The 23,624-nt window shown below is 46.8% G+C and overlaps 1 protein-coding gene across 2 annotated transcripts in view; it reads right to left on the reverse strand.

The window, feature by feature from the left end:
- Positions 1–20,936, reverse strand: part of LOC101823275 (aldehyde oxidase 2) — an 89,050-nt gene extending 68,114 nt beyond the window's left edge. Inside the window, exons 1-11 of one of the 2 annotated variants that reach the window (XM_040753580.1) lie at positions 20,743–20,936; positions 18,811–18,868; positions 17,144–17,240; positions 16,129–16,237; positions 14,961–15,087; positions 13,751–13,812; positions 11,319–11,402; positions 11,050–11,238; positions 8,819–8,899; positions 6,402–6,546; positions 3,967–4,059 (exon numbers count right to left, since the gene is read on the reverse strand). In XM_040753580.1, the coding sequence (XP_040609514.1) occupies positions 3,967–4,059; positions 6,402–6,546; positions 8,819–8,899; positions 11,050–11,238; positions 11,319–11,402; positions 13,751–13,812; positions 14,961–15,087; positions 16,129–16,237; positions 17,144–17,240; positions 18,811–18,868; positions 20,743–20,799 (1,102 nt within the window). In that variant the 5' untranslated portion in view covers positions 20,800–20,936. The remainder of the gene's footprint in view (positions 1–3,966; positions 4,060–6,401; positions 6,547–8,818; positions 8,900–11,049; positions 11,239–11,318; positions 11,403–13,750; positions 13,813–14,960; positions 15,088–16,128; positions 16,238–17,143; positions 17,241–18,810; positions 18,869–20,742) is intronic. The other variant, XM_040753581.1, reaches the window with a different exon arrangement.
- Positions 20,937–23,624: the final 2,688 nt, after the last annotated feature.

The following is a 23,624-nucleotide window of genomic DNA, read 5'->3' on the forward strand; positions in this document are numbered from 1 at the left end:
GTGACAACATGCCAGTGGTAGGTCCTTCTAGAACCTCCCATGACCTTCCTGAGTGACCTGGATTATGATGTGATTGAGGGGAATAAATCTGATAGCATTCACACAATGGCAAATGTCACTTGAATCTCTAGGTCATGGTCGAAAATCAGTAACTACTGTTTTTAATGCAAACTTGAGAGAGGTTAAGGACAACGGCGAGTAAACATGGTGACTTCTCCCTGGCTTCGTGGTTCTCACAGGGTCTAGGGTGATTCCAGTTTGAATGTGACATGATACCATCACCCTAAGACTCCCTTAGAGGAATTGCTCCTGAAGATTTTCAGCTAAAAGTATATGAATCGTCAACCTAAGGAAGGAACAAACCTAGCTTCTATGTACTTGCCTCCATAAAGTCAAGAAACGAAATAGGCTGTGTTGGCCTCTTCGTGTAAATTACCCCCACTTTGTGTGACCTTTGACTTTTTAGTATATTCTGGTATGAAAACATCTCAGAATATAACAGCTCAAGAACTTAATCCAAGATGACCCAAATGGGAATCGAAATCAGTAATGTTTTGGCTTTAGATTTTCCAACTCTGATAATCACAACCTTCAAGAGGGACACTGGCCAATCAAAATGAACACATCCCAAGGGAGTATCTGCCCAGTCTTCCCATTGGTTGGTGATGTCGGGTGTGGGGATGTTCGGGGCTCACAGGAAGGTGAGAAGGGAGCTGTGGGTGAGCACCAGGGAGGACTAGGACAATGCTATTTGCCAGCTGGCCAGAAAGTAATCCAACACTCCGACAACAGCTGGATTTAAACTTGTGAGCAAGAACTGGAGGGTCTCTCCTCGGTAGGAGGAGAGGGGTCAAATCAATACAGGAAGTGTGTGGTCACCCGAACCATCCGGAGCTACCTTTAAAACACATCTTTACCTCTCTCAGGTTTTCATAATGAAACCTTAGCTCACAGGGTTTGAGTTGACCTCGCTTGTTGGATAGTAATTACTCTGAGTCTGCTTTTTAGCAAGTCTCGGGTTGGGCTTTGGTTTTTCTCTTGTTGATTCATCTTTGAGGGTATCCCACCCTCCCACGTAGCTGTATTTTGTCAATATTAAATGTTCTTGGCACAGAACTTCCTCTGTCTTTGCCAACACGCCCATCACTCTTCCACTGATTCACTAACCTCAGCTCACTTCCTGGATGGGAGAAGACTAGCAGCTTTTTATTATACACAGGCCAGACAAATGTCACCTGAAATTTGTAACTAAACTGTCCCTCCTTTTCAGAATGTCAGCCTGAAGTTCTTGTCCTGTTACAGCATCTCATAAAAGATGCTCTAATGAGATCTGGCCCCACCTCAGACCCGCCACCAGGGGCCTGTTGATTCCTTAGCCCTATGAGTTGTATTGGCATCAACTCTTTACCTTCTATAACCAGATAGTGTGGTGCCTGCCTGTAACCCCAACACTTGGGAGGCCGATGCATGGTGATCATGACTTTGAGAGCAGCCTTGGCTACCAAGGAGACTGTGCCTCTAAAACAAAATAAAACCAAAGCAAAACAAAGTCTTCCCAACCATAAACTAAAACTCAAACCCCAAATTCCTGTCATACCCTTGCAGGAGCCTAGTAGAGCTAAGTTGTTCCCTGTCAAATGACTTGTTGCCCCCGACAAGACCCTGGCCTCATTAGGGAAGAAACCAGACGCAAACATCTTACTGTTATTTAGGCCAGCGGCTTTACACAGAGAACAGAGTGGCTCACCACTGCCTCTTTTGGCTTTTTGTTCGTTTTTGTTTTTGCGACAGTCTCTTGTAGCCTTGAATTTCTGATCCTTCTTCCTCCTCCTTCTAAGTGTTGGGATTATAGGCATGAGTCCATGAGCCACCACACCCTGCTCCCTGCTTCTGGTTTTCACCCAGATGGAAAAAAAAGGCAGTTCCACCCTCCAGTGGGGCATGGAATGCCAGCTGTCTGCTCTACTTCTCTGTCCTCACAAGAGTTCAAACTCCACTGGAGGCCGGAAAGACCATCGGGGCGGGCCTTTGTTGTGCCGTTTCCATTGGACGCGTTGCCACTTCCCAGTATTTCTATCTGATTCTGTCTCTGGTCACAAAACTCAGCTTACATTCTGATGGCGTTGGGAAGCTCTTCAACTTCTGATTGTCAGGGTTTTAAAAATTAACTCTCTGCCTCACGGGTCCATCAAGTATCCGTGCCGTGCCGCTGGGACTGTTCATAGTAAAGATTGTTGAAAGAAAACTAGACTGAGCCAACCGTGGGTGGGATGTGGATGAATGTGCAGTTTTAAAGAAACCTTTAAGCCCCAAGTGAAGCTGTCTGTCACAGAGATTTGATTCCTGGGGGTGCTGGTGTGAGCACATCTGGTTTCAGTTCTCCCAAGTGGTGTCCTTCCCACTCTGGGCCACGGGAAGTTTCCTGATGGCCACTGGAGGGCGCTCACGCTTCAGTTTTAAGCAAGTCAGAGGCCGTACATGGCAGACTTCCGAGCCTGCCAAGCTTTTGCTGAGGGACCACATGGGACAGCTAATGTAAAAAATTGGTGGCCCGGGGAAGGGGTTGGCAATGGCAGTGGGGCTTCTGAATTGTGAGTGGGTGACCTTGTAACCTGATGACCATGGGCGAGTGCGTTTTCTTTTTGCGCCCCACGGTCCTCATCTACAGAGGAAGGATTGGGTTACAAATGAAGAGTTTGAGTTGAGCTCTGGAAGGCCTCTTTGGGGACTCATAAAAAGGGGCTCAGAGACAGGACGGTGGGGAAAGTGACCCTCTCCTTCAATATAGCAACTTATTTTTATATTTTGTTTAACACTTGGAGACTCGAGACTTGGTGTTAGAGGAGAGGCAGGAGCAAGAAGGCTAACCAGCGCTTGGCTGAAGTATCAAGGCCCTCCTGCTGTAATTATCGGCTTAGACAGATTATCTGGACCCCGGTCCGTATACGAGTCCTTCCATTTTCTCTCTGCCCACAACAGGCACACTACCTGGGTTGTTCCAAACTGAAGCTGGCAAAACTCATGAAGGAATCCCATCGCTTGAAAATGTCTGGGTTGGAGTGGGTATTAGCAGTGAGTGCACTGGTTTTCATTGAACCTGCCTTTGGCTGATGGCAGAAGCCAGAAGGTACAACTCCTGGGTGGCAGTGACTTGGCTGTCTTCAGCCCCCTCCCTGCCCACCAAAGACCTCCATAAACACACGGTGACCTACAAGTCCTTCTTGACTAAGTTGTTAGTTCTGACCTTGTCCCTGTTGCTCAAGTTAAGGGTGTCATCAGTACCATTGCAATCCCTTACATTCAAATTCCCGAGCAACTCATCCACCCCAACCCCCAGTCCTCCTCGAATTAATTTGTCAGCTACTGGATAAGTGTGCATGCCCAAAACTAAGAGCTCTGGACAACGAGGAAGGGAAAACACTAAGATCGGTTTGCTAAAAGGGCTGTCGTGTATCTTGAACTCAAATCGTGCACATTTTTTTTCTACTCTGTGGTTTGCCTTTACTCTGCACTGGTGGGCGTTTGAGGATGTCGTGGGTGAGTATGAGTGCTTGCTAGTAGGCTTCTGTCCCATTTGGCCCCATGCCATTGCTCCCACAACACATGTAGCATGTGGGCATCAAATAATACTCTCCATCTCTCCTCTCTTCCATCCAAGTGACTCTGTACACTCATTCTCTCTGGGATACCATGGCACTTGTAAGATCCCTATAAGTGAGCACACTGTCTCTAATGGTAATGTTTAGAAAGCTCATCTTCTCCTCCCCCAGGCTTTGATTGTGAGGCTTACAGTGGAGACATGCTTTTGCTGGCGAAAGGATGACAAGTCATAAAATAGATGCATGAGGGCATTCTGACATATTCAACAAGTGTCAGGCTAGTGAAGCGATTGCTTCATTAACGTCTTTCTAGAGAACCAGGAACTCACCATCACATTAATGTCTTTCTAGAGAACCAGGAACTCACCGTCACTGCTTTTAGTCACCAGTCTCAGATCAGGAATTGCAGCAGGAGAGAGGAGAATTGGGTACAAGTGTCCTTGAGATTTCATCGCTGGTCCTGAAGAAAAACAAACGAATTTTAGAGAAAGGGAAAACGGCTTTTCTTTTACATTGAAAACTTCTCATAAAGCATTCAGATGTAAAGCTTAAATCTTGATAATAAATGTGTGTAGATGTGAGAGCAATGACCATGTACCCCTTTGCCTAATGTATGTATTCACTTGCTTAAATTCTTGCTACATTGTACCCATAGGAAAAGAGAGTGTGGGAAGCTTTTAAAACTAGCTTTCACAGAGGCATCTGGAGATGCTTGTAAGAGTGTGTCTAAACTGGGTGGTGGCACATGCCTTTAATCCCAGCACTCGGGAGACCCAGGCAGGTGGATCTCTGTGAATTCAAGGCCAGCCTGGCTTACAGAGAAACTCTGTCTGGAAAAACCAAAAAAAAAAAAAAAAAAAAAAAAAACCAAAAAAAAAAAAAAAGAAAGAAAGAAAGAAAAGAAAAGAAGGAATGTGTCTAAACCATGTGGTGGTGCATGCCTTTAATCCCAGTACACAAGAGGCAGAGCCAGGTGAGTTTGAAATCTGTGAGTTCCAGACCAGCCAGCCTGGTCTACATAGTGAATTCCAAGTTAGCTAGAGTGACATATGACATATGAGACTCTGTCTCAAGACCATCAAACAAAAAAACAAATCAAAGCAAAACAGATAAAGTGTGTGGCTCAGTGGTAAACACCTGCTCAGCACGTGTGAGCACGGGGGGGGGGCATTTATAAAAGCTTGGGAACCTGGAAAAAGCTGACGTTATTTCAACAGCTGCCTTCCCGTGATAGACTGGAAGGCAAGCCATTCTGTGCTATATAACGGAGGACTCAGGAACATGCAAAAAGAGGGACCAAGTCTCCAGTCAAGAACATTGACTGAAAAACAAATTTGAGAAGAATAGTGACAGTCTCTGCAGTATGTGCAAAACTAGTGGACACATTGTTTAGGGATTCAAACATATGTGATAATTATAGAAATGGGGAAGAGACTGACCAATGGACCAACACAGTTCAGCTGCCGGGCTCCATCAGGAAGGAAGGGAAAGGAGGAGCAGTGTGGTAACCCTCCTTTTATCACAGAGGCCAGCTGCTGAAACAGTGATTACAAGTTTTGGGGGGATGGTGGGGATCAAACCCAGAGCTTGAACAGGCTAGGTTAGCTTTCTATTGTTGTAGAATACTATTTTAAGATGATTGCATTTGTTTATGCTGTGGAATATTTGTTTAATGATGCAAAGATATCTTGCATTCTTTTGTGTTGCATTTGTTTATCTCTGTGAAGCTGTGTTACTTCACCTGTCTAAAACATCTCATTGGTCAAATAAAGAGCTAAATGGCCAATAGCAAGGCCGGAGAAAGGATAGGTATGGATGGCAGGCAGGGAGAATAAATAGAAGGAGAAAAAGAAGAAAAGGATCAAGGAATGAGAGAGAAAGGAGGAGGACTTCACGGGCCAACCATCCATCCACCCAGCTACATAGCAAGCCACAGAGTAAGAAGTGAAGAGAGACATGCAGATCTGGCAGCAGTGGCTCATTTCTTTAATCTCAGCTCTTGGGAGACAGAGGCAGGAGGATAGATCGCTTTGCTGCAAAGCAAGTTCCAGGACAGCTAGAGCCTTTTTGCAGACAAACCCTGTCTCGAGAAACAAATAAACAAAAAAGAATATGTATATAATAAAGTATTTATTAAAAAAGAAAGTCATGCAGAAAGAGAGAAAGGTAAAAGCCCATAGGCAAAAGATAGATGGGATAGTTAGTTATGAAAAGCTGGTTAGAAACAAGCCAAGCTAAGGCAGGGCATTTGTAAGTAATAGTAAGTCTTTGTATTCATTTGGGAGCTGGATGCCCCCCCTCCCAGGAGTAAAAAGAGTAAAAAAACACTAACAACATTCTCCCATTGGGCTATAAGTGTGTATGGGAAGCAAAGTCATTAAAATGAATGTAGGTACTCACTAGGTATGTTTGTTAACACATCCACAAATATTTTATAACAGTCTCTTATGTCTACTCAATATTTAACCTTAATAAAATAACAAGGGACAGGTGGGTAGTGGTGCACGCCTCTAATCCCAGCACTACAGAGGCAGAGGCAGGCAGATCTCTGAGTTCAAGGCCAGCCTGGTCTACAGAGTGAGTTCTAGGACAGCTAGGGCTATGCAGAAAAGCCCTCTCATACATTTACTCAGCCCCTGTCATCCTAAACACTACTAGGGTATGTGCCAATCAGCTTTGGAGATGACTGGTTTTATGAAATGGGACAAAATTTCATCTCTAAAAAGTAGATCAGGGATGAGCAGGGACCAGGAAGTTCAGCTAGGCATCAACAATGGAGTAAGCAAGGCTGTTGCCACTCACCCAGAGACGTGTTGCCTGAAACAAGAGGGGCTTCAGGGTATTTTGCCTTCAGTGACAAGAGATCTTGGAGGGTTCCTGGGGAGATCCAGGTAATTCTCTCTCCGTAAAAGGTCAGGGTTTGTTTTTCTGGGTTCTCAGCCATCCTCTGAGGACAAAGGACAGGATATGTATCTGTGTGCATGACAGTCACTCTGGGCCAACCAGGTGGCGGGTGGGTTGTGTCCCTTTAGGAAGATTTCAGGGTTTTGGATCCACTTACCCAGAAAGACACTGTCTCCCCTGGCTAAAGCCTGAATTCCTGTAAGTAGATGGCTTTTTGGGAACAAGTGACACTATAAGCTGGCACTTGCCATTGGCTGCTTAGCATGGACTAATTTAGTATTAATTCAGTCTCACTGCTTTAAGATCAGTTTCGCTAATGATCCTAAATTAGTATCCTCAGTCTGTTTTCTTCCCTCTAGTATTCAAGTCATTTCTCCTTGAGTTCGTGATGTCTGACCCCTCTTAGATGCATCAGGAGCACCTCACATTTAATTTGCTCCAAACTGAGCTCCTCATGCCCAGTCCCTCCCTCAGCCCTTGGAAGGGAACCCCCAAGGGGAAGATGGCCCGTCCCCCTGGAGGTCTTTCTGTCTTTGTAACTGGTGCCCTTTAGCCATGCACAGCTCTGGGGTCAGGCTGGGCTTTGTCTCCCCCACATCACATCGCACCTGTGTGGTTTTCTTCCGAAACATATCCAGCGTTCTTTCTCAGAGGTCTAGTGCAGCCACCGGCCCTCTGGGAGGCATTTGTCCCCTGATGGAGCACGCCCCGTCTCTCCTTCCTTTCCCCCTGTTTTGGGTGCTTCTTGGCTCAGCACCTGAATGAGCCTGATGCGACCTCCGTAGGAGCTTGTCCCTCCTGGAGCTAGGCTACCTCCCTCACAGTGGCTTTTACACAGAGAGGAGGCCAAGCAGCGTGACGTCCAGCATGGCCTGCCGTCCTCACGGTGTTCTAGCTGGCCCGGCGCTGTCCCTGATTAGGCCTGCTGTTCTCCTGACCCTAGCACGGTCACACTCAATGTTCCCACAGCCCGGATACGTTCTCCCCTCTCTCCTCTCGACTGGCTTCATACTTCCTTCTGGAATTTCTTCAAACATTACCTCCTCAGGGGTGTCTTTTATGGCCGTGGCACTGAAACTTTCGACCATTTGCAGTCGAGCTGCATTCTCTGTTTGGTGATTTTTCTCCTTAGCACCTCTTATTTGTTAAGATTATATTCATGCATAGTAGCTCTGATTGTCCTGGAACTCACTATGTATACCAGGCTGACTTTGAACTCACAGAGATCCACCCTCCTCTGCTTCATGGAGTGCTGGGGTAAGGCTTGTGCCACTATATACAGTTTACATATTATATCTCCATCTATTATTTTGCCTATCATTCCTTTTTCTTACTAGATTATAAACTTCCTTAGGGCAGATTTTTTTAGCTGTGTTTCTTGTTGCATAGTTAGTACTTAGGACAGCGCTGGTATGTCGCTGAATGGAAATATATTTTTGATCGAGTAAACATGCCAGAGCTCTTCCTAGGAAAGGGGTCTGGAGAGGGCTAGGAGCATGCTCGGCTCTTGCAGAGGACCTGAGTTTGGTTCCCAGCACCCATGTTGTTTGGCTTGTAACTGCCTATAATATCAGTTCTAGGGATCCTACACCTCTGTTTACACAGACACTTAGGTGTACACACTCACACACAGACACACCAGCAAAGACATCATTAGAATTAGAAATAGGCTGGGGGGTGGTGGTGCACGCTTTTAATCCCAGCACTTGGGAGGCAGAGGCAGGTGGATCTCTGTAAGTTTGAGACCAGCCTGTTCTATAAGAGCTAGTTCCAGGACAGCCTCCAAAGATACAGAGAAACCCTGTCTTGAAAAACCAAATAAATAAATAAATAAATTAGAAATAAACAGCCGGGCGATGGTTCCTAGAAGAACATGGCAGAGGCTTAGCAAAGCTGAATTGCCTGGGCAGCCAACAGGGACGCATTCCAGATCACAGTGATGAAAGTAATGGTGGGATAATATTTAAAAAGCCCCACCTAAGGCCCGGGGAAGGTCAGCCAGGGCTGGGTGGAAGTAGGTTTCTAGATCCTAGCCAACACTTCTCCAATTTGACATGTCACCCGAAGGATATGGTAGATGTACAAAACTGACTATAATCAAATATGTTTTTTGTTTGTTTTTTCGAGACAGGGTTTCTCTGTGTAGCTTTGGAGCCTGTCCTGGAACTAGCTCTTGTAGACCAGGCTGGTCTTGAACTCACAGAGATCCGCCTGCCTCTGCCTCGTAAGTGCTGGAATTAAAGGCACGCGCCACCACCACTCGGCTCTATAACCGGATATTTAAACAAGCACATAAAATACCGGAGGTGTCTTACCAGGAGTTCTGGGGGAAATATGAGCTCCTGGGTTGGGTCCAAGGGCTGGAACTCTTCTTTTGAAAATAGCCCCGAGCAAATCTTTCAAGAAGGAAGAAGCAGATAGTTGTGTCAGTTCAGCTCAGCTGGAGAGAGCATTGGATTCTCAAAGAAATTAGGCAGGATGCCTAATTTTCCTGGTGCAGGGAACTCACTGGAGCTCAACAATTTAAAAGAGATATGAGTGCCTGTGAGAGCCTAATTAGCCACTAATAGGATACCAGAGGAAAGAGTGTCACTAACTCTTACAGAGAGCATCCTGGGAAATGCCAGGACATCTGTGAAAACAGTAAGCTGTTAAAGAGGTTTGGGGACCTTCCCTGTGCTCACTGTCCCCTCCTTAGTCAATCACGGTTCACAATCTAAAGCTCCAGGGAAGCTCATAGTTTTAGGGGGAAATGGCCCTAAAACATCTTTCTGGGTAAACACACACAGCACTGCTGTTTATTTATATGATGCACGTATACGTGTTAATGTTACTTAATCTTCATAATAATTGTATAAAAGAAGTTAAAAATCTCCGTTTTGCCCACCAGGAAATGAAAGCAGAGCAGAAATCGATCCATCTGCCATCCTGCCTCACTTACATCTGCTTTAGCTTTGATGGAACTTGTTGCCAGGAAACATACTTGAGCTAAGGGCACTGGACTGTGGGGTGTGGGCAGGTGGGTGTCGGTGAGTAGAGACATTGGGGGTTGACAGGTCTGGTTTGCTCTTACACTCCCACCAATGACCTTTCCACTGGAAAGGCTCTTAACCTTTCTAGAAAGTAAATGGAGAGAGTTTTTATTTTGAAGGATAATTGTGATAATTAGATGAAATGTTCTGACATTTGCCATTCCCTCCACCTCCTCTCTCTCTCTCTCTCTCTCTCTCTCTCTCTCTCTCTCTCTCTCTCTCTCTCTCTCTCTCTAAAGCCTTGTGAGGTTCCAGAAAGAACACATAGTTGTTTCTTTTAAAGGCACTTTGTAGGGATGCAGAATGAACATCTAACCAGCTGGTTTTTGTGTGAGAATTAGTGTGGGCAGTCCTTGGGGGCAATGATTTAGTTCTAAAACCTAGAAAAAAAAGATTTCTCCTGAGAATTAAAGTGCCAAACAATGAGTCAGCACTGAGAAATGAAAAGTTCTTAACAGGTTCTAGGCCAAGCCTTAACAGCTGTCCAATGGAGGATGGCCAGGGAATAAGGGGAAGGGTACGTCACAGGCAGACACGTAGCCAGGCCGCAGAGATGCCCTGGAGCACTGCTGTGTCTCCCTCAGCACACAGCCTTCTGCACAGAATCCCACACTCTGCTATGTGTTACTGCAAGGAAAACATGACACTTTACCTTATAATTGTGTTTCTCCTTATGAGCGAATACTGAGGTGTATTCCCATTTAAATACATCTCTAGTCATTTGGCTTAATGTAAGTCAAGTGGTACCCAAAGCTCAGTTGATGCTCAAGTCGAATGCCCAAGTCTTCTGGGTTGGGAATGGACTTTGGGGTGTATTGACTCTTCCAAGTGTTGATTTTTTGTGAGTCATTATGGGGGTGTGTATCTCACCTTGGGGTAACACCCCTCTATCCCACTGCACACTTTCTTTAGACTAAAAAAGCAAGTGTCAGGGAGAGGGGAGTGTGGACAAGCAGGTCTGAAGGTCATAGGCACAGTGAAAGAGGATGAGGGGTAGGTCCACCAGGCTTGCTCTGAGCTCCTTCGTATGGAGTGAATAGTTAGGATCTCATTGACCGCTCTACTTGACCCTGTGAGAACCCACGTGGTGGTGGATCTTTTGAAAACGAGAATCTTTCAGACAGTAAAGCCAGAGCTAGAATGCTGAGCTGGACTTCTAGGTGACTGCCATTATCTCATCCTTAGCTTCCCAAGGTGGCGGTGCTGTCGCAGCTCAGAGACAGAGGACGGTTGTGTGAGCAGGGGCAACTTTGGAGCTCTGTTTCTAACCGAGGAAGTGACTCATCCCTCATGGGGTAGATTTTTTTTCTGCTATCTAAGAGGTTTTTGTTTTTCTTTTGTCTCAGCCTTTCAGACAATGAGGGGGAAAATCAGACTGTGGTTGTTTGAATACTGTGCAAAGGGTCTGGTTCCTGGGAGTTCTTGGGAAGTGTGAGCACTGTGCAAAGAGTCTGGTTCCTGGAAGTACCTGGGAAGTGTGAGCACTGTGCAAAGAGTCTGGTTCCTGGAAGTACCTGGGAAGTGTGAGCACTGTGCAGAGTCTGGTTCCTGGGAGTTCTTGGGAAGTGTAAGCACTGTGCAGAGTCTGGTTCCTGGAAGTTCTTGGGAAGTGTGAGCACTGTGCAAAGAGTCTGCTTCCTGGAAGTTCTTGGGAAGTGTGAGCACTGTGCAAAGAGTCTGCTTCCTGGAAGTTCTTGGGAAGGCTGCAAATGCACACACCCAGTTACAAAGCTGGGTCAGCGTTAAGAAGCACACATAGAGAGAATAAAACAGAGGGACTCACATCACTTTTGACTCCAAGTGAACCATCTTCCTTCTGATCCAAGCAGCATTTTCCTGTTCCTTTCTGCTGACAACCACTTGGCTCCTGAGAACATGAAGCACTTTATATGAACAGTCCTTTGACAGGCAAATAAGGATGTGTCTCGCAGGTTTGAACAGTATTTATGAGACTTCAGGCTCTGAAGCAACTCTCTACTTAGAGGGATAACACACTCTGCTCTTCCTTTGCTTCGTTTATTTTTATAAAATAACACGAAACATATGCCATATAGAAATGTAGGGAAGTCTAAAAGAAGCAACTGGTGCCCAGTTCCTCCAGCATTTTATATTTGGGATTGAATTGTATTTACGTCTTACATTTCTATAGTGCACTCACTAGATGAGCATTGTTCACTGCAATTAGAACGTCATGGTCACATCTGAGTTATTTTAGGGTAATTTGCAGTGGTAAGATACATCTGTAAGGTGTTTTTCAGGGCAACCACAGCACAGCTACTATAGCACATATAATGTCTGGAACATTGTTCATTATAACTCACTTGGAACCCTTAGAAAGAGGAAAATAAAATGCAAAGGGGGAAAGCACTTGGATGAGTTGACAGCGGGTTTTTTTTTAAGTGTTTCCTACTTGCAGCTCTTCTGCTTCCGTTTCTTGCAAAGCCCTCCTTTTATCTCCTTCCCAGGGTGGTTTCTCCCACCTTGCAGAGCTCTTCCTCCTGCCTTTGAATGCTCTGCCTTTCCTGCTGTTTTGAGCTGCCACTTGCTAGCTCTGCCCAAGGAACAAAAGCAGCCGGCTGAGCAAGCAGCACTCTCCCCCCCTAACTCCTAGAGTCCCTAGGATGGATGGGTAAATGGTGGCTGAAGAAAGCTGGGCCTCTTTGGGCAATGAAAACCTTAGGCATCCCATCTGGGGCTGGATTTCCTTCACCCAGGAAAGTATCATGAGCCGGCTGGCTGGATACAGGGGGAGCTATTGGAACTCATTTTTGGCTTTATCTCCAGAGTCCGTGTGCCAGGAGAGGCAGATACCACCTGCATCTTTAGGGAAAGGAGTCCATCTAGCCCGTTTACTGGTATTACATGCACGCTCTCTCACTCACAGCAGCAATATGCTGTGTTTGCTGTCTGTTCACTTTTTACTGTGTCTACTCTGGCTCCCTCATGTGACAATCAAAATCTGGGATACCTGCCTGATTTTTGGGACATGGGACAGACCTGTTGCACATTTCCAGGTCTTCCTCTATTATGTGTGGAACTGAGGCAAGAATGTAAACAGAAATCTTTACTCGTGACTTCTGATTTCTCTTCACACATGGCTCTACAGGGGCTTCAAAAGCCTATGTGGATACCCAAGCCCAGTGTCCATTCTCTCCACAAGGAGCTGCTCATTGACTATAAGTCCATGTGATTACCCAAGCCCAGTGTCCACTCTCTCCACAAGGAGCTGCTCATTGACCATATAAGGCCATCCCTTGATCATCTCAGGAAAGGCTGCACCTGACCTAAAGGTGGAGTTGAAGTCCTATATGGGCAATGATTCAGACAAGGATGGGCACATCTCCTTGTTCCAATGGACTCCTGAGAAGAGTGGGATAAAGACCACTGCAGGCTCCTCCAAGATATGAGGTGCCTTTCCTTCTGTCTAAAGTCTCTCTGCCCAGCCTGGAGAGATGGCTCAGCGGTTAAGAGCACAGGCTGTTCTTCTAGAGGTCCTGAGTTCAATTCCCAGCAACCACATGGTGGCTCCCAACCATTAATATTGTGATCTGGTGCCCTCTTCTGGTGTGCAGGCATACTTGCAGGTAGAACACTGTATACATAATAAGTAAATCTTTAAAGTCTCCTGCCCACATCATCATCCTGTCCTCAGCAGAGGGTCATCAAACACGCCATTTTGAGTGTCTGTCAAATGCTATTCATAGTGTCAACAACATTCTTAACATTAGTGATTATCGGTTGAAGTCTTACTAATTGCAAGACTCACTTGATTTCCACCAGAGAAGCACCCCAACTTTTGGAGGCCACGCTCTTTGTTCTTGGAGTGGATGTTAGCTTCTACTCTGCAATATCAGCTTCTTTATCTGTTCATGAATTCCCAGTTGCTTGGGTGTTTGGAAGGAACCTTTTTTTCACCAAAGCACACCACTGATTGACTCCAAGTGTTTGCAGACATAATCTTGCCTGCCTTAGTGAGATGCCTTGCCCAACTGACTTCCCTGTATGGATCTAGACCACATCAAAGGTGGTGTAGTGCTCACCTGGTTTTCAGGAAGTATTGGCAACTCTAGGGAGTGCCCCCCTCCCATGACTTTGTCTGTCTTACAGTCAGTTGTGATGGTCTTACAAACCTCATTCTTGTCTTCCCAGCTTTGACTACCCGCTCATTCTTACTCTGTAGAACACGTCTCCAGCCACCCATTCTTGTAGACTCACCATGCAGAAGGTCCTGCCACTCTCCAGGATTGGCCGATACCCAGTGCAGCGGCAGAGGTTACCTGATTGGAGGAGAAGCATGCCTGTGAGCTTCTTATTACTTGTTCTACTGGCTTATTGTGTGTGTGTGTGTGTGTGTGTGTGTGTGTGTGTAGACATCCTTGGAGGCAGGAAGAGGGTGTTGGATTTCCTAGGGCTGGAGTTATAGGTGGTTGTAAAACACCTGATGTAGGTACTAAGAACTGAACTCGGGTCCTCTGGAAGAGCATCAAGCACTCTTAATGGCTCCAATTTCAGATAAGACTGAGTCGTATCTCCAGCTACTCTACTGGCTTCTTTTGAAAGCTGAAATAGATCCAGTAGATTTCCTTTTTAGTGCTGGGGAATAGAACTCAGGGCTTTGACATGCTAGAATAACATTCTGCTTCTGAGCTATGACTCTAGCCCTGATGTGATCCTAAAACAGAAAATTCAGGCAATTCCGAAGGTGCCACCAGACAAGCAATGTGCCATGGATGGTCTGTAATGTGCTCCTCAGTGGCTCTTAGGTCACTGCATCAGACTCACCTGGATAGGTTTGTTAGGAACATGGGGGAGGAGGGTTGGTGTAGACTAGAGTTCATCGAGAGTGGCCTGACTAAGAAGTTTGAGCTCAAAGGATGTGAAAGCTATGGGTTTGTAAGGAATGGATAGAATTCTCAGAGCAGTGGGGCCGAGACTGGCCTGGAAGGAGTCCTGTAGAACAGGAAGTATGGCAAGTTGGGTTTGGTCATGCATTAGGACTGAGGAGCTGATGGAGAGGGGCCCAAGGAAGGGAGAGGGGTTAGATGGATTGATATGATTCTCTGATTATTATTAATAATTGTTATTTTGATGGGGGTTGAATTCAGGGCCTTTGCACATGCTCGTTAGCCACTCTGTCACTGAGCTATATGCTCAGCTCTGATTTCCTCCACTTGAAAGACGAGATAAAAGTAGAGCACTATAGAGAGAGAGACAGAGAGACAGACAGAGAGAGAGAGAGAGAGAGAGAGGTGTAATGGCTGCCTGTGCTGTGTGCAGAGACGATGACATCTTTTGCAGTGTCTGCACAGACTATTTTAGAGATAGCTCTGGCTTGGGACTTGAGCAGAGCTGGGATGATGCTGGGGATGGCATGGGGAAGCTCGAAGTACCTTTTCTTTCTGCCTGCATCCTGTGTCAGACTTACCCCCCAGGGCTTCCATGAGCTGTTCCTCTGAAGGTTGTGGGTAGTTTCTGAGCAGTGTGTACATGGACATCACCATCCCTGGGGTGCAGAATCCACACTGGGTACCATGGCTCTTGGCGATTCTCTCCTGGAAGGATACGTTTGTGGTCACAGCCCTGTCTTCCTGCCGCCACCAGCTCTCTCCAGGGTCCACAGCCTGGGCCCTTCTTGTGGTAGGGCTCACTCTCTGACCAAATGTGCTCTACCCCTTTGTTCTGTTCTGTATTTTCCTTTCTTAGGCATCCCAAAAGTAGCTGCATCTCGTCATTTTAATTACTTCTCAGGGTCAAATACTCTGACCCTTCTACTTGGGAATCAGCAGTGTGCAGCCTGCTCTCCCCGAGAGAATAGTTCTCTAGGAATCGGTAATTATTAGGAGGTTGTGGGAATGTTTTAAACCTGGTTTTCTTGAACGCCGGTATCTTTCACCACTCAGTTCTCACGGAAGGCTGTGTGGTTTTGATGACTTAGAGAGCATTGCTGATCCCATGTCACTTTCTTTAATATGTTTTGTAATGGCTCAAAGGGAGCACAGCTTCCAGAGCCTGAGGACTTTGGTCTCTGATGTTTAAAAATGATGTATTTGTTTTTTTTTGTTTTTGGTTTTTTGAGGCAGGGTTTCTCTGTTGCTTTGGAGGCTGTCCCAGAACCAGCTCTTGTAGACCAGGCTGGTCTTGAACTCCCAGAGATCTGCCTACCTCTGCCTCCTGAGTGCTGGAATTAAAGGCATGCACCACCACTGCCTGACTGGTCTCTGTTATTTAAACTGTGGTTCACAGTCTGGAAATACTGATTTCTTTTGGGAAATAGAAGGGAGAGCAGGACTCAGGACCCTTCTCCAAACTTCATGACTCAGAATCTGAATTTTTAGCAAGTTCCTGGTGACTCTTGGGAACCCCAAAGCTTGGGTGGTTTGGATGTAGATTTAGAATATAATGCCTGGAATTCCAGGGTGTCGACTTTGCTGTGAGCATCTTATATAACTTCCTAGCAGACTTGAAGAGACTCTTGGTCATTCATCTCTGCTGCCCTCTTCGGAATCGACTTCCATGTGGTTAAACTAAGAGACCCTTGGGCTGCTCCTGACTAAATGAAGGTCAGACATGAGACGATTAGGACGTGTGCTTACCTGCACGGGGTGAAGGCTGGTGCTGATGCTTCCTATACCTTCCACAGTGGTGACGGCAGTCCCATGCAGGGAGCACAGGGGCACCAGGCATGCCATGACAGAGAGGTGCCTTTGTATGAGAAACACAGAAAACTAAGTGAGGTGACATAGTTCTGTCCCGCGGAGAAACCAGAACTATGAAGGGCAGTGGAGACCCTCCCGAGTTTATGACTGACGATTGGGGGACTGTTGGGGTGATGACTGATTTGGGGGACGGCAGGGGTGAGAGATCCGAGGAAGTCAGAGCCCTCTCTGCTCACTCGATGCCACCTGTGAGAACTGGGGATCCTTAATGTGAACCTGGACATCCTGAACTTCAGAAAATCTCTACAGTCTTAAGATAGATCCACCTAGGAGCAGTGACAATGGCCCCATGTCACCAGAAGGGTGGCTGGACTTTTATTTAGTCTTCATTACAGCAATGATCTCATCACAAACATGATGTGATGTGGCCATATTGACACATTCTGGATTCATTGTTAGTTTAGGCTCTCTGAGTGAAGTCATTTAACAATGTGTGGTGATCTGTATTCTGAAGCAGTCTTGGTATGGGCCAATGATGTAGATGGAGCCCAAGTGCTGGGATCTGACTCTTAAAGGGGGAGCAAGGCTCAGGGTCTTGCTCTGCAAGGTTGGCCCAGTTCAAGAACAAAGTGAGCATTAGCTTCCAGGCTAATGTTGTTGATCAATAAATAGGCTGTTGGTTCTATAGCCTTGACCACAAGTAGGAAACGAACAGTTGGCTTGTCTTGGTTCTTAACCTGGAGTATACAATGGGTCTTCGTACCCCAAAAGTGATGTGCAGAGGGCAATTAGCATTATCAGAGCAGAGGGCTCACAGTATTTAAAGTGGGGATTTTCTGTGGGATCTAAGAAGGGGAGACTCCGAGGATCTGGTCTTTTTTTAGCGATATGGCAGAAGAGAAGCCAGGCAGAGACAGACTTCTCTTCTGGTTACTGCACCTTGGGTAGCTACCTTGTCTTCTTGGACACCGGGTCATGCTTAGACACCATCACAGTGCAAGCCCCACAGCCTCCAGTTCCACAGGCGTACTTGGTTCCTGTAAGGCGTACTGGAAAGGGAGAAGTCAAGGAAAAGTTGCAAAGTGGACATTTTGCCTCTGAGATACCTGCCTCCCTAAGGTGTCACCAGTGTGAAAGGTGTGGGGTGAGACACAGTCTAAGAAGCCATTCGATTGGAGTGTGGGCCTGGACATGTTAGCACATTCTGCCTTGTTTCCCTTTGTGGAGAGGGAGGAGCGATACCTACATTCCATGGTAGGCTCACTATAAGCATCTTGTGGGGTTTAAGGTGAAACTCCTTCAACAAACCCTATTTCATTATAACATATTCTTATGCCTCCTTCTGGTTCTAATCATGTAACTGGGGGAGAAGAACTTTTTTTTTAAAAAGTTTTGTTTATTTATTATGTATACAGTGTTCTGCCTGTATCCCTGCAGACCAGAAGAGGGCACCCAATCTCACTACAGAAGTTTGTGAGCCACCCTGTGGTTGCTGGGAACTGAACTCAGGACCTCTGGAAGAGCAACTCTTCACCACTGAGCCATCTCTGCATCCCAGAGAACTGTTTTTAATAACAACTCATTCCTAGTTTGGTCAAGGCATTGCTATCCAGCCTTTTCCTAGCTGCATTGCATCTGAATGTGGATGGTGGCTCTCAAGGTCTCCTTCCTATCCTTGCCCTCAGGCTCTAACTCTCTCCAAGAAATCACAAAGCTGGGCTCTGCCTTGGCTCTGTCTCTATTCTTACTCGGCTCCCTAACTGTGTTTCCATAGTTATTTGATCAGCTGTGATTAAAATATCAATGAGACATTAAACTCATTAGTTCCTTGCTACTCTCTGTTTTTTGTTGTTGTTGTTTCCTAATGGGGTCACTGGTTCCTAACTTCAAATGCAGATCAGAGGGTTACGTAAGTGAAGAGGAGCCTGGGTGAGAAACTGATCCTGAGAGACAGGACCATGGACAGTCCTCAGCCAACTCCAAGCACAACCACTGTGGGAAGGGCTGGCCACCTCTGTGTTTGCCCAGTAAAGTCTTGACTGGCTAAAACACAAAACGTCCTCATTTTCAAATATTGACAGCTAATTAGAAACCAAGCAAAACTTGTTCAGAAGTCAATCTCATCAATATATGATTCCTTTCATTTAGTTTCATTATTTATATTTTTGCTTCCCAGAGCAATCCATCAGGTTTACTAATTAAAATACGTTTATCGTTATGGAGATCTGTGATCCAGGATATAAGTTGGTGGGGGCAAATCTGGTGTAAGAAAACAGACGTAAAGAAATCTTTCTCCTTGCCATAGTCAATCCCCAGATCTGAGAATTTGGTTTCGTAAAGGGCAGGTTACAGGCAACCGGAGCCTCTATTACATAACACCCCTGTGGCAGAGCTGAAACAAACCCCTTAGCTTCTATTTCATGCTATTCAATCACACAAAAGCAATAGTGGGAAACATTTTCCTCTGTAAACTAGCTCAATTAACTTGATAGTCTTCAAGCCACTGCCAAAAGCAAAGGCTGGCTGGCTGGCTACCACCTCTCATAGCCACGGAGGCTCAAGTTATTAAGTTCTATCAGGCGTGCACAGGCACGGCTGAGGCTTCAACTGAAAGGATCCAGTTCTTTCTCAGGAAGGCCAGCAGAGTGACTTCCGGGTCCACATTCTTCTCTATCACCTGCATTGGAAACAGGAGAGGTTATGGGATTGAATGGATGTCTCGGTAGGATGTTTGTGAGCCTTGATACCCTGCTCATGACCTAGAGTGGCTTTAGTGGGCATGAGATTTCTCCCATCCCTTCCTTTGGAAAGGGGGGTGCTGATACCAAAAGTCACCGGGGACTTTGTTGTTTCCTTTTTCCTATTTGTGTCACGCTGCTTTGCCTTGGGATGTCATGTGAACACCTCTTGCCACTCTGCTGTGTGACAGGAGAGTCGGGTGTCATAGGGCAGGAAAAGAAGGTCAACACTGGCAGCTCACTTTCTCCTCAGAAGGGAGACACTCACTTCTGCACAACTCAAAGACTAGAAATCTATAGGAAGATACTTCTGAGGTGAGAACCATTCACGCATTCCCTGGGGCTGGGGAGGTGCCTCGTCAATGGAACAACAACAAAATCTCTCCTCCATGGCCCTTACTCTCACCTCAGGCCCTTTAAAAACAGCTCTGCCCCCATACAAACTATCCACAGACTCCCACCACACACTTTTCTGCCCCCTTCCCTCCCGTCCCCTCCTCTTCCCCTTCCTCTCCCTTTCCCTCCGTCTGTGGACTTTTCTCTGTTCTGACTACAGCCATGTCACTATGGGCTCATAATTTGATCTGGGGCTGACATAGGAAGGAACCCCTCTGGCTTTTGGGTTTCCAAATTGAAAAGCCATTTGTAGCTCCGCTCGTGAGGGACGGCTGTAGACTAACGTGGCAGTGGCTGCCCATGGAGGCTACATTGAGGACGGAATGTGTGCAGGACAATGAGGAGCCCTCCAGGGCTCGGGCTGCTTCCTTGGGCTGCTTCCTGAGGTGGGGTAGACATGACTGCGTTCCGGTTAGGTCTGTAGGTCAGAGGTTTGAAAGGCTCTTGGAGGGAGGTGAGGAGACTCCATAAAAGCTGTGTGCTCTTGGAAGGCGGAAGGGAGCTAATGGCAAGAAGGGCCTGGGTACTCTAAAAGTAGCCATTGTCCTGTGTGAGGGGGTGGGGAGGCCAGGGAGGAGGCTCTCAGGGAGTAGCAACTGAGAGGCTCTGTCCTTGTCCATGTATTCCCTGAGGACAGGCTGAAACCCAGGGAGAAAGGGGCCTCCAGTCTGACTGCACTTACACACACTTACAACATTCCTATATAGCGGGGATTCCACAGAGCAACAGTTCTCAACCTGTGGGCCACGACCCCTGGGGGGTGTTGTCTAATGACCCTTCCCCAGGGGTCGCCTAAGACAATTGGAAAGCACAGATACTTACATTACGGTGCATGTAGCAAAATTACAGTTATGAAGTGGCAACAAAACAATTTTATGGTTGGGGTCACCGCAACACGAGAAACTGTACAAAAGGGTCACAGCATTAGGAAGGTTGGGAACCACTGCCGTAGAGGAATTGATTCGATAAATAGAAAAACAAAGACGGATTCCATTTCCATTTAAAACCTTGTGGAGTTTGAACCTGGAACTGTGCTACAGAGTGGACTGCTTCCTGACCAATGGCAGGTGCAGCTTCCTTCGTGTTTTTACAGCAGCTGTGGGAAGAAGTAGACGCTGCAGGAGGACCGGGAGCTCAGGGAGGTGAAGTTGCTTGCATCAGGTTATACAATGAAGGGCAGCGTGGGTGTGAGTTGACCGACAGCACCAGGGCTGTGCAAAGAGTCCACTGCTCTCCTGGGTCCCCCCATTGCCAGGACCCAAGTGTTGACTGAGCGGAGAAAAGGCAAGCCAGGATGGGTTCCTGAACCTGGGCTTCTTGTTCCGGACTGGGAGCCTCCATCCAGATTCCTCAGAGCACCCCTGGAGCCAGGGGTTTCCTGCTGCAAGCCACAGAGCTAACTCTACCCACTACTTACCTTCCTCCCATTCACAAAGAACACCAGCTCATCCGAGCTCTGGGATGGGCAAGGCATGGCTCTAGTAAGTTTGGCCTCCTGGCTCTAGGCGGGAACACTTTCCGATACCAGCTATAGAAGCGAGCAGAAAGGATCGAGGGGAAAGCAGCTAGAATTTCTCCTGAGTGGAGGAAGCAGGCAGCCTGGAGCCCCAGCAGGGACAGGGTAGAGGGGTTTGCTTCCTGGCTTTTTAAAGTCCAGAGCCCTGGGTGGCCTCTTCTAATCCATGCCTCACCTCCCACCAATCCTGGCTTTGAAGTTGGCTCAGAATACAGCCTATACCTCCTCTGGCTTTCTCTGAAATCTGAGAGCATTGTGCGAAATCCACACACAACCTCCTAAACTGAAACCTACTCTGCAACTTCCTCCTCCTCAAGATATGTGGCTTCCTCCTGTCACCGAGTCATTCCCTTCCTGCTTCTTCTCTCCACTCAAGATGACTCTGTGGGAAAAGTGTGACCTCTTGAAGACATACTGAGGCCAATGGAGACAAGACTGGCACTTCAGGTTTCAGACGTAACTAAGCCAAGTGTCCTGGTTTGAAACAACGCTAAGGGTACAGACAGCCCACGATGAGAAGACACCATGCTTACACAAAAACCCTCCAGCTATGCACCCACCAATGAAATCAGACTGTTCTCATTGGTTAACTAAAGTGATGCTCTAGGCTTGCTGCATGTGAGTAAGGCAAGTAGCTGCTTCCATGGCCTGGTTTTGGGAGAGTTAATGAGTCTTCTCTTTTCTAGAACATCCTTCATAAGGTCATGAGCCCTGGTGCCTTCATTAGAGTAAAACCTTGATGCTAAGATGAATGCTCACTGTGTGACTTGGCTTCAGGCCAGAAGCACCCAGATCCCCTCGGCCTGGCTGAGAACTTCCTCCTCCTCAAGATATGTGGCTTCCTCCTGTCACCGAGTCATTCCAGAGAACACACCCAATTGAGTGTGGCTGTCAGCTCTCACAGTTCTTGACAATTTTAAAGGCGAGCTCTTCAAGCTTCCCAGTTTACATAGGCACAAGGGTGTGTATGTGAGGGTGAGTCACATGTATTAAGAAATTGCTGAACAAATTGGGGTAAGATTTTGGGAGGGGAAGTCGGAGATCTCTGTGGATTAGATAGGGCCTCCAGGCTGGCTGTTTGGCTGTGCCCTGTTGCTCAGAAATCCCTGATAGCTCTCTGAGGCTCTGGATATAAGATACAAACTCAGTAAATGTGCTAAGTCACGCTCCCTTCCCCAGGCTGCTTCTGTTTCTGGACTCAGATGCTCTTGTTCTGGGGGGAAAGTCCTCCCAAGCCAGCCCAAGCACTCAACAACCCTTTTCTACTTAAAGCTGGCATTTCCCTGCGTGGGCTCTTCCAATGGCTTCCCGTTACATTTATCAAATCTCCACGTGCCCGCCATGGGAAGCCTATGGACCGGTCCACTCATCTGTCTACCCACCGTCCCTCATTCATGTTCTTTGCCATGTTGACTCTTTTCCTGCTTGTGGAGTACGCTGAACTCTTTTCTGACCCAGGGCTTTGGTGTATCTGGTTCACTGTGGCTCAACTTCTCTCTCAGGGCTTGGCATGGCTGGTATCTTCCTGTTGCTTGGGACTGAACATTTCCTGATCACCTAGTAGCACCCTTGTCACTATGGGTCTGTCAACCTTCATGGGCATGGACAGCATTCTTTGCTCTTGCTGCCGTTGTTTCTCTTTTTCTTTCTCCTCCTCACCCTCCTCCTCTTAACAAAGTCTCACTGTGTAGTCCCTGCTGTCCTGGGATTCCCTGTGTAGACCAGGCTGGCCTCAAACTCACAGAGACACGCCTGCCTCTCCCTCCAGAGTGCTGGGATTAAAGATGTGGTCTACCAGGCTGACTCTCATTGGTTCTTGACATGGTTGTTGTATACTGTTTATTTTTGCCTTTCCCACTAGAATGTAAGCTCCAGGAAGGCAGGGATGTCATGTTCAGTTCTCCACGGGGTCCCCAGGGCCTATGAAGTAAGTCTTAGATGACTAGAGGAGGTTCCCCTACATCTGCTATGATTTCAGACTTCTTCTCCTGATTCTACTTAGTTGTTCCCACTCCTGTTGTAACAGAGGGCACTTCCTGAGGAAGAGACAGGAAGCCTGAAAGGTGAATGGGGGTGGATCCCTGAGGAGGCGCAGGCCCTTCCTGTGGCCATTCTCATTTAAGGGGAAACAGTGCAGGGGTTCTTTAAGGGTTCATGTGCTGTTCCACACCTTCCTCTCCCTTTCAGGTGAGGACAATTTGTATCTGCAAAGAACACAGGATGGCCATGCCTGCGAGCTCCCAAGCTGCCCGTGACAGAAGCACACATATCGAGCTCCAAAAATACTTATTGCGATAAGCCACCCACGGACAGGCATTCGGAGGAGAAAACAGCTTTGTGCACTAAAGTTGGATTAAAGTGTTAGATTCAGGTGATATGAAAGCACTCTGGGTCAGGTAAACAAATGTATTAATTTCTGGGAAACTGAAAACCGACCTAAATTCTCCAGAGAGGTGTTTTTCAAGCATAGAAAACTTTTGTCTGCGTGAACTCTTGGGATGTAAACAGATTGGGGGAAATGGTACTGCTGCAGCCAGAGGACCCACCAGGTGAGACCTGCAAGCCTCTGGCTTTCATTCTGCCAGAAGTCCCCAGGGTGCTCGACTGCTCAGTTTGGAAACTGTCCACTTTAGAATGAGCAAAGGGCTCTGTGGTGAGAGGGTAAGATGCACACATTTCCCAAGCTTTTCTTCACTCTTAGGTCTTATTCAAGACAATGGGACAAAGCAACCCCTTGTTTTTTATACTTAAAAAATCTTTAAATTTCTTATTTATTCTTTGAC

Source organism: Mesocricetus auratus, unplaced genomic scaffold (assembly GCF_017639785.1).
Source record: "Mesocricetus auratus isolate SY011 unplaced genomic scaffold, BCM_Maur_2.0 Super-Scaffold_100010, whole genome shotgun sequence".
In the NCBI taxonomy this organism is placed as follows: Eukaryota; Metazoa; Chordata; class Mammalia; order Rodentia; family Cricetidae; genus Mesocricetus; species Mesocricetus auratus.